The sequence below is a fragment of a genome, unplaced genomic scaffold (assembly GCF_019419815.1).
Source record: "Pyrus x bretschneideri cultivar Hongxiangsu unplaced genomic scaffold, Pyrus_bretschneideri_v1 Contig13, whole genome shotgun sequence".
NCBI lineage: Eukaryota > Viridiplantae > Streptophyta > Magnoliopsida > Rosales > Rosaceae > Pyrus > Pyrus x bretschneideri.
In genome coordinates this window covers 554,287-567,487 of record NW_025999424.1, presented here as the reverse complement: position 1 = coordinate 567,487, position 13,201 = coordinate 554,287, and the positions used below count along the sequence as shown (strand labels likewise).

Sequence of the window (13,201 nt, the reverse complement as noted above, 5' to 3'; positions counted from 1 at the left end):
ATATTTTCTTCTAGCTCTCTTACAAGTTAACCATGTGAACTATTCTATGTTACGAGTACTATATATAAGCATATATACCAGTATAATTTATTGAAGCATAAGCGTGTACAAGATGAAATTTTGTTGAACTATTTTTATGCATGATAAGAGATTAAGTTTTATTTATTTTCGTATATTCCTCTTTCAAATGCATAATTTATCACCTAACGTGTAAGTTTCATATACAATGACAAATAAATTTTCTTAACTAGTTTTTAGAAAAGTGATTGAATTTTTATATTTAAATATGCAAATTAAAATTTTGAGTTAACATGTATAAAACAAAGTCGTTTAGTATTACGATTTAGTAGTATTCATATTCACTAGTAAGTAAGAGATTTTATATTTGATTTTCACCGAAGGCGAATTAGCTAAACCTACTTTGAGGATTAGCCCACATCTCACTCCCTTAATGTAAATAATATCATTTGTTAAAAAAAATATAAAGCAAAAAATTCCAAATATTTAAACAAAATATATTATGTACATTAAGAAAGTATGAATGCGGGCTAAGCCTCACAATAGGTTAGCAATAAATGTGGTTCAAATTTACGTTTGGCTAAAATCGAACTTAAAACCCGTTCCTTATAAATAAAAAAGAATATTAATAGATCGTAGTAGTAAATGACATGTATCTTTTTTTTGAAACATCAAGTAAAACTGAAGTAATGTGAATATTACTATTTTGGTCTAATGTAACTATTTTGGTTTCTAGGGAATGTACCAGAACCATAGGAGGAAAGTTTTATTGTTGGTGCACACGTCAGCAAGGGAACTGGCCGGGACTAGGATTCTCTCTTCTCCTCTTTCTATCCCCTTCCATCCCTTGCTTTCACATTCTCTATTTTGTTTTTTTCTTTCTATAAAAAGTTAATATAAAATATTGAGATGGCTTAACCGTGACCGTTTAAATAGGAGGAGAGGGAAGGGGAGGTAAAAAAAGAGGGGAAATAATCCTACTTCAACTGGCAGGTGGGAATTGAGGAAGCCAACAGAGGGAGAGATTTTTTAGTGTGACCGGAACACAGGATGGTACACCACGTGTCACTCTACAAATGGTATAACGTGTGTGTTAAAAAGTTAATAACTTAAAAAATAAAATTTCCCATCACTTATATAAAAATACGTGATATACCATTCGTGTTTTGATCACAATAAAAAATTTCCTTAACAAAGAAAATATGATATTTTTCTGATTTTTCAGAACAAAATAAAGTTATTCCATTTAAAGGTAAATTCTCTATTTTGGTTTTAGTTACGTGCGATGGAAACAAAGTAGTCTCATCGCTGGTCAGGTAGTTCTTTTTACAATTGAGTATTATTCGACAATTTACAGTGTACACTCCTATGAGTGTGTTGCAGATAAGTTGCACTAACAGACTTATGAAAATTAAATCTTATTTTACTCAGGACAAAGTTTTTGCTTCTTCCTTTACTTCTTTGTGTTGGAAAGTAACTCTCTTTTTTGCGTTTAGTGAAGAATTACCTCTCTATGCACATCTCTACTTAGTCAAAAGGCAACTCCATGTTAAATTTTCAATCCACTCTTCGTTCTTAGTACGATCAATTAAACGCCCATCTGTGTACTACTATCTTTCGTATGTTTTGTTTCTTATTGCTTCACTTTGATTCCAATATTAGGTAAAACTAAATTTATTTATTTTCTATAAATAGTAGTTACTATTTCCTGGTGACCCGAAGAAATGCTCTTCTGCACTGATTTGGTAAAATTGGGGGCCCCACATCTAGGGTAAGCGGTAGGAAACTTTTGCTTTTGTCCCATCAAACCACGTCCACATCATTTCCATATTTACGTGTATTATCAAATATGGAAATTTTACCCTCATTTGGGATTGGCCTTCGGTTTTCGTGGTGGTGGGTGTGCGGGTGACCTATCTTTTCACGACAGCGCCTCTCTCTCTCTCTCTCTCTCTCTCTCTCCCCCTCGGTCCTTCTTTCTTTTTCATTGTGACGTTTTTTTATGTAAAAAATAGAATTTTATTTTTCAAGTTATTAATATTTTAACACGTATATTTTATTATTTATATAATAACACATAATGTATTACTTCGTGTGTCAATCACATTAAAAAATCTTCCCATTCTCCACTCGCACTGCACAGACACACAGCACACCGAAATATCTTTTTCTGCTTTTCCCTAATCCATCCCTTTCGGCATATGTCGGAAACCCAACCCCGCCTCCCCCACCACCCCTTCAAATGGGCCTCCAATTCCTGGGCTTTATTATTTTTTGTTCGAACTGGGCTTGGATATTCTTAAATTCTTTAAGTAGCTGTAACTGATACTTCTACTAACGATGAGGCCGCGTTTGACCGGCTAGATTGAGACTATATAATTTAGTCATGCAAATTAGCTGTCTAATGCAGCAATATATTATAAAAGTTTCGAGGGCCTAATTATGTTACAGTTGTTATAACTCATAAGCTACTTGTAAACGTATTTTTTTGCATAAGAAGTTGTACTACTACGTTACTTGTTTGCGTAAAGTACACATAGAAGAACTCTATACATCAGGTTTTCTATAATCCTCCGGAATATTGAATAGTCTTGAATTTTTAACACTTAGATATTTGTAAACTTTGGCGTTCGATTGCGGGGAAATTTAGAACGAGTGAATAAGGAAGAAGGAAAAGGGGAAAACGTAGTCCTGAAGTTAAATCCGCATAGAAAGCAAAACAGGAGTCAATGACTGCAGTTTTTGGTGGATTGGACTGCCACCGATGATGTCTAACTGGTGCTAGTCTAGTTGCTCAACATTTGGCATACACCAAGGCTTTGCTCAGCATTTGGCATACACCAAAGGCATGATTTGTTTTCGGACCCATGGCCATTTTGGAGATTTGCTTCAATGTTTCCGAAACACATGACAATACTTTATGTGTCATTATATTAGTGGAGAGCAGTTTATTTATTTATTTTTTTCATTAGTTTGGACTCCATTCTAATTAAAATTTTCACGAGTTTTCTAATTTTCTACCTAGTCGGAGATTCAATCAAATAGGTCATAAAAGAAAATTGTTAGGTTAACTTTATTTTACATCTGTCAAATTTAGAGTGATTTTTAAAATTGATCGTGAAGTTTTGATTTTCACATATTGCATCTTGTGGTATTAAAATTGTATCAATTTTTGTCTCCACTTCAATTGATTGTATGATAATTTATTAAATTGATAAGTTTGTGAGCGTGGGACTCTTATATAATATACGCCATATGAAACAATGTGTAAGCCATACTTTGCACCATATTGACACAAAACCTCATCAATTTAATGAAGGGTTAGACATTCAAAGAGACAAAGGTGTAAATATGCAAATTCAAAACCTCAAGGTGCATCATGAGAATTTAAACCTCATGGCTTATTTTGAAAATCATAGCCGCGCACTTGATTTCTCCTTACTATACAGGAGGGTGGAGCGCTAAAAAAGAGGAAGCGTTATCATTATACGAAAATGAAGTAGCGGCTAGCATGTTAAGATTAACCACTTGGAGAACGTGAAGCTCTCACACTTGAAGAGTGGAAGAAGTAGGTAGGACTAGCTAGCACGTCCAACTCATAAGAGCAACTCTAGCCCATACAAATCTACTGAGCACCAAGGGAGCCCAACTCCTTCCCAATCCCGAATTGACCGGCCCAACCACTTGGTTATATGACATCACGCTGATATCAGCTACTATTAGGAGTGACGCAATGATGAAATTGACCAAAATAAAAACCAAGGACCGAGAAAAGATTTTATTCCTCAAATTGTATGGGTAGGATCCACACCCTAAAGAGTACAGAGAGAATAACATAGGATTCTTAATTCCACTTTAGAAAGAAAAAGCAAAAGTAAGGAAAACAAATCATTACGATGTTTCATTTTCACCTATTAACTTTTCAACTAAGAATTTTAAAACTTCAATAAAAAAATTCTTTCGAGCTCCAGATTTTTCATTTTCATGCATAAGTTTTCATGAAATAATTCAGATATGTCCTAATTTCCTAATAAGCTTTTCAATTCTAGTATGAATGAAAGTCTAGTTCCTTTTTTTATTTATTTAGTTCGTGGTTAACGTATATAAAGCATAAACTTTCATATTTTTGTTGCCATGCATTATTCGAAAATGTACAATGATTTAGGATTTTAAACCCTCCAACATACTGAAGAAAGTATACACTACTTTTATTTATTTATTCTACAGTTGATCAATCTAGGAATTAGAATTTGACTAAATCGACATCATTAATCACCAAATTCAAAATTATACACAGCACTCATCTAAATTTGGGCTGTGCATATAGTTTGATTTCGTGCCGTGTGATGAAGACTGTGATAACTAGTTAATTAATCATGCATGCATGCAGTACTGACTCAGTTTTATGCCATGCTCCTAAGTAGCTTTTAAATTTAGTGATACACATATTTTTAAACAAATGAAAAGCACGTACATACGGTCTTGATTCGATCTCTCTACACAAATAATAAATCATGTTTATGGATTTTTATTACGAGATCGAACATAAGGTAATTATACATATTACGTGAGGGATCGTACGGATATTGGTAACTTCTTGATTATTCCTCCTTGTGATCAAGAGTTGATCCGTTCGAGCTTGAAACGTTCTTGAACCGAGGAAATATAGCTGGCAGCCTTCATATCGACACTCTCGTCACCTGCGCCGTAGTGATCAAACTGCTGCTTAATGAGACTGTTTTTGGTATGATGATCTGTAGCGTCTGAAGGAACAATAAACGAAACCTTCTGCTTAGGCTGAGCTGCTGCAATCACATAATCCTGGCCGTGAACCATAAACCCGGAGTAAGCCGGCGACGGAGTAGCCTGGCTCGGCTTAACCTGGCTGCTGGCCATGGCCTTGCTAGTATATTGCATACTTGTTGTCGAATTAGGTTTTGCAGCTCGGTAGAACGGCATCAACTTGCCCTTCATGAAACCTCTGCGTTTGCGATTCGACTCCATTAGTCGTATTCTGACTCCTTCTTGTTGCTATGTAGCTCTATCAAATGTGTTAGAGAAAGTATCTATGTTGTAGTGCACCGACTGAGGGGTCTGTATATATAACATTTTTCGGTGGGGTAAACATTGTTTTTTCTTTTTTATGTTGGAAAAAGTTGCTGATCAAGTTGAAATGAGTGCAGATAGACATGATCGATTAGGAAGTATATATCGTGGTCCTTCTACTAAATATCTGGAAGAATCATTTTTAATTATGTAATTGTTTCATTCCTTCCGATGTATGGATCAATACTAATCAGTTAACAAATACTTTATAAGATATGAGAATTTTCTCTTTAATTATTGTCAAATATCAAAGAGACGGACTAATAGTCCAACACAATATCATCCACAACTTATCCACATGCTAGCTCAGTCGAGATTCGGCTTTATCATAAAACTTCCCGGTACAATTAGAATAACACCATGTATTATCTATTGCAATTTGTATTGTCAATTTTCCAACGTTAGATTAATTTCAACAATTATACTTCTAGAACCAAAAATTATTGTTTGATTAATTGTATCCTTCACATTGGTTGGGGAGTTTAGGCAGCTTGGCAAGAGTTAGGCTGCACAGTAATAAACTAATGAGTAAGCGTTAGAATATATAAAAGAGAACAGAATCACTTGGAAACTAATTAATCAAGAACTTATAGAGAGAGGCCACATATTGTCCTACAGTTAAATGTGCCATTTTAGAGAATTAAGCAAGAATTATATGCTTCTCCCACTAACTAACTTATTGCTATTAGTCTATGTTAAGGACATGTTTTTGATAGTGTATTAATTAGATGATTAATTTGCATATCCTGATGATTCACCAAGTTTTAAAAATAAATTTTTTAATCAACATTTCGTTGCTTGATCCATGAGGATAACCACATAGGTTATACGTAAGTCTCCAAAAAGAAAAAGTGCTCGAAAGAATAATGATCGATCGTGCATGTGTTGCAGATCAATTTTCAAGAAACTGACCATGGAAAATATCATGCAACTGATCATCCTCGTCATCTTTTTGCAGATTTACAGAGAGAATATATTTATATTAGTATATAGTGGTAGCTAGCAGGCACTAGACAGTATCTCATGCTTCTTGTTTGTGTACTTGGGTCGTTCAACGAGGCATATGGTGCTAGAGAAGTAGAGAGCAAGCATAATTTCATGAAAAAGAAAAAGGAAAAAAAAACCCTAGGCTGTCAAACTTGCAGGGGGCATATATTTGGTGGGATAAGAACGGTGTCTTTTTCAAAGTACACCATCACCCTCGATCTATCCACTTTCATCAAATATATGATGAGATTCAGATTTCTTTGCTTTTCATATAGCAAATATAGAGAATTAAAACTCAGATACGTGATATACACACACACGATCTTAATTATACGTACTAAAGTATGAAGATAGATAAAAAGAAAACTAATGAAAATGGTTTGAAAACTTTGAGTTTTAACGATAAGGACAAAATAAAGGGTAAAGTGAATAGTGCCAGTATTGACTTTTTAGTGTAAAAATGTGGTTTTTCATTAAAATGAACAGTATCATGAGCTTTTTGTTAAAGTTACCTAATATAAATTGTATACATACGAGCCCCTACTTAACAAGAATTTCGTTCTACTGTAGCAAAATCAGAATAAAGATATGAGCATTGTAGTAAAGACCATGTATTCACCATATACGTACAAAAAGATGTACTATCTCTATTTACAGCGGTGAAGCCACACTAAGTGCTGGTTTGGTATTGCTGTACTTTAAAAAAAAAACTACTTCTGTTGTATTGTGGGAATAAGCTCATTTTTGCTGCTTCATGTTTTCAGCTTATTTTCATCCAAAATTGTAAAAATAAGCTGTTTTTAAGTGTTTACGAAATACCTTTTTGAGCTCAACTTTTTTTAATATCCATTTTTTATTATAAAAGCACTTCAATACCAAACCAATACTAAAACCCCTACGTCCTCCCCCAACCCACACTAGATCCTGACTCCGCCCATTCCTATGTAGTTGTATTTTGGAGGTTAATGAAAGAGAAAGAGGAGAATCTGATCTTATGATGTATACTTTAGGATATGATGGATCAAGCTGTGGTTAAGGTACTTGTAGAATGGGGATGCTTTGCTTTACTCTGACATGTGCTATCTATATGATAAAAGCTTCCACATTTCTCAACTTTTAATTTCGCGGATAAGATATTCTATTTCGACCCCATTGATAAGTCTCCTATTGCTTTCCCTCTCTATATACAAGTTGATTTATCACTGCTTGCTGGAATTCTTGTATATTTTCCATGTTTGCTTTGTTTTGCTATCTTCTCTTCTTCTTCCAAAAAGAAAAATTACGTACTAATAATGTACGACCTTCCTCCCTCCCAGTCTTTGACTCTTACTATGTTCTCGTTTCTAATTTTGAAATTTTTAATGCATAAAGTGATCAAATATATTCAGGAACTGATAAATTGGCGTAATTGCGTTGCATCCATAACTTTTGTGCTCGTGGGTTTTCTAAACAGTGATGAGAGACTTTGAACTTGGGATATAGCGAATTGAAGAAAAATATTGTATTCATCAGAGTAATTCACCACTTACAGTACTTTTATAGTAGTTGTCTTAATTCGAAGCCAATTGTAACAGAAAATAAAATTTCTAAAGAAATTGAACCAAAATTTATAAATTAAGCTAATTTATGAATGATTACCTTAACATGAGAACACAGATTTCTTTTGCACTCTATGGAATTCTCAATCGTTAAGCAATTCAACTGTCCCAATTCAAAGGCCATAACAACGTGAAATGTCCCCAAGATAGGATCTCATATTAATTTACTCAAAATCTTCTATATTAGCATGGAAGCGAGAAAAAACTTGATTAGGGGTGTCCACAACTACGATGTTATTCAAAAGGCACCTTTCTCAAAGCATGAAAACCATATAATTTCATTTTTACTTGACTCACGATGGCCTTACCAGTGTTTGTGTTTGGCTCATACACTCGTGAGTAATTATGAGTCGTGTTGACAACAATTGAAGACCATGCGAAGGCTTTCAGCTGTGGCAAGGAAGTCTTCGTTCAAGAAAAGACATGATCACTACCACAAAGAAAGTTGGAAGCATGTCTTGACTTTGTGGGTTGCAAAGTCGGTTGCATGCAATTGTGCAAGCTTTCTCTTTATGCATTAAATTTCATAGAGAGAAAAGGGTTGCATGCTAGGTAGGCTAGGTGTTGAATATGCCATGTGAACTCAAGACTTTTTGGTCTTGGTTGTTGGCATAGTTGCTAGTGTATGCCTATAACTAGCATGCAATATTTGTGCATCAGGGTATGCTTGTCGAGTGACAGGGTAAAGCATCAGAGAGGCATCCAAGGGGGAGAGCATTCGGCTCTCCCATGGGAAAGGTTGAACATGGGTTGAGAGAAAATCAAGAGAACTAGAGTGAAAAGATCTTCTTGTGAAAGAACTCTTGTGGTAGAGTGAGGTTCTTGAAAAAATTTTGTGAGTGGGTGTACAAGGGATTCGGGATTGGGTTATGTTGATTTAACTCATGTGTAATTTGTACCGTTATTCTCATGGTGAAGAGCAATATCTCTCTGGAGATGTAGGTAGGTTTTTGCCAAACTTCATAAATTTCTCAGTGTCTTTAATTATTGTATTTTATTCTATTCAATTGTGAATGATTTGGTGAGGTTGTAATTTAAATCTCGATTCCGCACAGACGAACAGGCTAAGGCACAACACTTACCAGTGTGAGAAGTACTCAAATTAACACTAAATTTCCCTCTATGTAAGCAAATCTGATCAAGGGAGAGTCCATTTTGTCAGAGTTTTGGGCTTTCTCGCTTTTCCCTTAGTTTTCGGCCTTTTGTAATGAAAATGCTGAAACACAAAGTGTTCCACAGAGATAAAAGGCCACAACAAGAAGTCTGTAGATACACAGGATGGGTCCGATGGGCGGTCTGTACATGTCTCCACATTATGTGTAACTTGAAGACACATATCACATATGACGTGCAGTGAACTGAAGATGATATTGGCATGGCTCAATCAGATTAAATGATCCGATCAATTAACCATGGAGATGATCACTTGATACCCAAGTCTCATAAAGGCTGAGCTCAACACGAAAATTTTTTGGATGTAATTGAGGTTATATATTTCTCTCTCTTTCGTCATATGATCATGCGTGATAGAAATCGGCTATTATTTTAATTTGATCGTATTTTTTTTTTTCTCAGAATTTATTCAAACAAGTAATGATTAATTTGGCTATAGTTGGGATCGTTTGGCAGCAATTGCTTTTCAGACGTCATTCAAGGTGATGGCTTAGTTTCAAGTCTGTAACTCTTTGAACTCCTGCCTCAACCATGGGATGATATTGCTTTTCCATAATAAGAGAGGAAACTGTAGCGGGATATCATGGAAATATAACTTCGGCACTACATTTTTGCTCTTTTTGACACTCTTTATTTTCGTCATTTGATTTTCTTTTGATTTATTCAATTTAAATTCCAGAAATAAACACGGTGTTCATATTAAAGAGCGTGGTAACATTCAAGGAATAAATACGCCATTCCGCTCGGGTTAGAGAAAAGGAGTACATCGAAAATTCCGAATGCCATCAACCTTCACTCTACAGAGTTTGATTTATACATGTATGTAATCAAGCACAAATCAAACTAACTTTTCATCTCCTCGTTTGGAATTCAAATGGAAGGAACAAAAATTTTCGTTTCCATAGAACACAAATAATTCAAACCAAATAATTTTTGTTTCCACAAAACACAAATACTTCAAAGCAATCAAATGGTTGGGGAGTCTTCTACAGTTGACTTCTCCCAGATTATTAATCAACATCAAAGAAACTAGTAAAGTACCAAAAACACAAGCTACTCCAATAAAATTGGAAGCATTTGCACTCAGTTGTTCGAAAAGCCATCAGGCCCCGGAAGAAACATCATTTCTGGAATTACAGTCCTGTCCTCCTCATCATGTGAGCATGAGAATTCAGAGAAACCACGGTTCATCTGAAGTCTCGCGTCAAGGATCTGACCTGGATGAGTAGTGGTGACAGGCGACTGAGCCAAGTGGTTTAGGCCAGTAACTGGATTTTGTGTTGGATGTGATGACAGAAGATAGAGAGCACAACCCCTTGTGCTTTTTGGCGAGGCAGCAGCAGTTATTGGAAGCGGCTGCTGCTGGCACATGAAAGCTTGAGGGGCTGCTCGGTTGCCTGCGGTGGCTTTAGGGTCACTTGCTTGCACGAAAAGAAAAGGTTCGTGTCCTGCTCCGTTGAAGGAATTGGGAGGCTTTGGCTCGTCAGTAGCACGCAGCCACTGGTGGTGGTGGTTGGAACACATGGATTCTGCTCCTCTTTTGTCCTCCACAGGCCACATACATCTCACATTAGTTGTTGCACATACTTGTGGATTACTAAATTGCAGGATTCTGGGACCTGAATGTTAGTTAAGAAATGGAGAGGCATAAATAACAATCCCACTAGGCAATGATCAATAATAATGATTACCAAACGAATGAAAAAAATAACGATTCTCTGTGCACGATGTCTCAGTGGATATCGTATGGGATAATGTCATAAATGTATCGATAACTTGTCGATAAATGATGCCAATAATCTGTTCTTTTATAAGAACGGTGTGTCAGTTCTCTCAAAGATAAATGTACTACCTCAACTCTCAATTCCTTTTTGTTCACAATTTAGCAAAATAAATCCAATTCTGAAAGTATCTATCAAAACTGAAGACAGCAAAAAAAAATATAGTTAACCAGTCCTAATTAAACAATTCAAGTGATTTGGTTCATGGACTCCATACCCTTGCAGGTGGAGAAGAAGTCGTGGGAACTGAAATAGAAGGATTCCGGTTTAGGTTTCCGCCGGCGCTGGTTGTGTCCATTGAGACGTTTTCTGCAGCTCCTCTTCCCCTCGTCAAACTCCACCAGAGAATGGACTCTACAATCACATCTAAATATTGTGACTCAAACTGAAAAAAAGGGTAGCTTCTTTCTTAATCAATTTTCCAAAAAACCTAGCAGACAATATATATAAAACAATGAAAAAGCATACGAGAATTCATTTTAGAAAGATTCCTCATCCCTTAGCTAGCTTTAAGCCTTGAACCTCACTCAGTGAATTATTCTCGTTTGAGACTGCTTTTCTTAAAAGCACTTCTAAATAAGTGTCATTGTTACAAACATGTAGAAACTTTTATTAAAAATCCAATACTTTTTCAGAAAGTATGTCTACGACAGCTTTTAATTCTTTTCTCACATGCAGTCAGAGTTTTCAAATTTTTTTCACATGTAGTTAGGGTTTTTAAATTTTAAAAATGTGCTTTTAGCCATGACAAAAGTAATCTAAAACATGCCCTGAAAATGTAATCTAAAACATTCCCTTGCTATCAAATTTAAATAAAACAATTAGATTGTATTTTTTACCAAAAACAATTAATTAAGCATGGTGAACTGATAATATATATATGTGCACCTGCTGCACTGCTGGCAGAATCGTTTCTGTTCTCCCTTGACGACGACAACAGGGGTCTTGGAGTGGAGCTCGCAGACTCTGTGCCGCCGATGATATTCACGACAACGGCTGAGGTCCGCCCTGCAACCGTCGACCAAGCATAGAACTTTCAGATGATCACTTCCATTGTTACTGCCGTTAATCCTTCTCGACGATGAGAGCTTTATTGGATCCTCCTGCAATTTCTTGAAATCCAATCCTAGAGATTCAGCTGGTCGACTCTTCATCTGGGGTTGTGAGATGCTGGACCCCACCAGAGCATCAAGGTCGCTGTCCTTGAAGTCCCATTCCATTGCTGCTCTGATCTGCTGTAAAAAAAAAATCAGAGGAATTAAATTCCAAGAAATTGGGTTGAGTTTTGAGGATACTTAGCGCTAATGAACTACGATTATTCTGCTCCCTCCAATACAAGGAGGGTCAAAGGATTCGTTGCAAAGTGAAAAACCCAGGTTGGAATTATATAAATTTAATCCCCTCCACTAACAGACTCAGAGGGAACATAAATTATAAATTCCCCCATGATCACCAACTTTTATTGTTTAAACACTAGAAATAGCGAAGATAAATCAAACGAGGACCACACCAGACCCAAAAAATCAAGGGAGGACCAGCTGAGGCAGGGAGTTTTTGGCTTGTTTTTGCTTCTATTTTTCTGTTTGTCCCTTGTTTATCGCCCAGTTTGAAGCTTTTTTAAATTTTTAGGAGTGCAAATAAATACATAGTTTAACGAACAAAAGTTGTATAATATTGAAGATAATTCGAGGGAAAGGAATGGTAGCGAAAGAGACAGTATCTTATTGCTTTTCAGTACGGGAGGCAAATTTTATAATGATCAACATGGACAATAGAATAGTGTTACTGATGTGAAATTCCCCCGAAAAATAGAAAGTTTTGTGTACTCAAACACTTGTTATGTGACGTATCGTTTTATGATTATATAATTATATATGATATTATGTTACGAGTATATTGAAAAATCTATTATTGAAAACTTGTATTCAAATTAAAATTTAATAATGCTTTTTATACTCATAGAATGAAACACGTTAGATACGGAACACACTTGTATTAGCTAGTGTGTATCAACAATGTTGTTATATTATGTTTCTAAGCAACATTTCTCCGTAAATCATACAAGCGTGTGGTTTTACTCGAAAATAAAATTAAAATTTTTGTTATAAAATCGCACACGTATACTACTAGTTAATGAAAACTAGGATAATATCCGTCCTGGTTAGTGGTAGCCTCGCAAACCCAGAAAATAAAACATCAGCATCCATATTATAATCATAAAAATTTCAGCATCTACGCATGTTCCACGAGTATGACCAGGCTCCATTTGATTTCAACTTTTCTTTTCAAAGAGAAGTAAAGTTTATGTCTTTTGCACCCAAAAAAAGAAAAAAAAAGTTCGTCTTTTATTTTTTTTTGAAAAAAAGGATAAAGTTTATGTCTCTTATTTTTTTTATTTTAATTTTCTTATTGTATGAGAAGTAAGATATATGTTTCCCTAATAATTAGGTGTAACTTTTTTTCATATCAATAAAATTCCTATAAAAAAAATATAAAAATGTTAATGTCCGCTTAGGAATTAGGTTATCCAATTCATGA

General features: G+C 35.3%; 2 protein-coding genes and 1 long non-coding RNA gene across 7 annotated transcripts; 1 reads left to right on the top strand and 2 right to left on the bottom strand.

The window, feature by feature from the left end:
* Positions 1-4,450: 4,450 nt before the first annotated feature.
* LOC103936785 lies at positions 4,451-5,171 on the bottom strand. The gene has a single exon (XM_009346651.3). The coding sequence runs from the start codon at positions 5,020-5,022 to the stop codon at positions 4,636-4,638; it is 387 nt and encodes a 128-aa protein (XP_009344926.1). The 5' UTR covers positions 5,023-5,171; the 3' UTR covers positions 4,451-4,635.
* Positions 5,172-8,262: 3,091 nt separating this feature from the next.
* LOC103936786 lies at positions 8,263-9,501 on the top strand. Of its 2 annotated transcripts, XR_665706.3 has the most exons (3): positions 8,367-8,651; positions 8,765-9,195; positions 9,285-9,501. It is a non-coding gene; the product is annotated as an uncharacterized LOC103936786 (long non-coding RNA). The 2 variants fall into 2 exon arrangements; XR_007256191.1 differs by having other exon boundaries at positions 8,263-8,651; positions 8,765-9,501.
* A 256-nt stretch (positions 9,502-9,757) lies between these two features.
* On the bottom strand, positions 9,758-12,349 carry LOC103936787 (squamosa promoter-binding-like protein 13A). Of its 4 annotated transcripts, none has more exons than XM_018644891.2 (4): positions 12,174-12,349; positions 11,552-11,898; positions 10,881-11,017; positions 9,758-10,501 (listed from the first exon to the last, which is right to left on the bottom strand). In XM_018644891.2, exons 2-4 carry the CDS (start codon positions 11,881-11,883, stop codon positions 9,966-9,968), a joined length of 1,005 nt encoding a protein of 334 aa, XP_018500407.1. In that variant the 5' UTR covers positions 11,884-11,898; positions 12,174-12,349; the 3' UTR covers positions 9,758-9,965. The 4 variants fall into 4 exon arrangements, with proteins under 4 accessions (XP_018500407.1, XP_048434759.1, XP_018500408.1 ...); XM_048578802.1 differs by having other exon boundaries at positions 12,179-12,349; XM_018644892.2 differs by having other exon boundaries at positions 11,552-11,895; positions 12,179-12,349.
* Positions 12,350-13,201: the final 852 nt, after the last annotated feature.

Coding starts and splice junctions, on each gene's coding strand:
- LOC103936787 (XM_018644891.2), bottom strand. CDS start 11,883: ATGGAATGGGACTTCAAGGACAGCGACCTTGATGCTCTGGTGGGGTCC. Junction 11,018..11,551: donor TTCTGCCAGCAGTGCAGCAG/GTGCACATATAT, acceptor ATGTGATTGTAG/AGTCCATTCTCTGGTGGAGT. Junction 10,502..10,880: donor CTTCTTCTCCACCTGCAAGG/GTATGGAGTCCA, acceptor ACTAACATTCAG/GTCCCAGAATCCTGCAATTT.
- LOC103936785 (XM_009346651.3), bottom strand. CDS start 5,022: ATGGAGTCGAATCGCAAACGCAGAGGTTTCATGAAGGGCAAGTTGATG.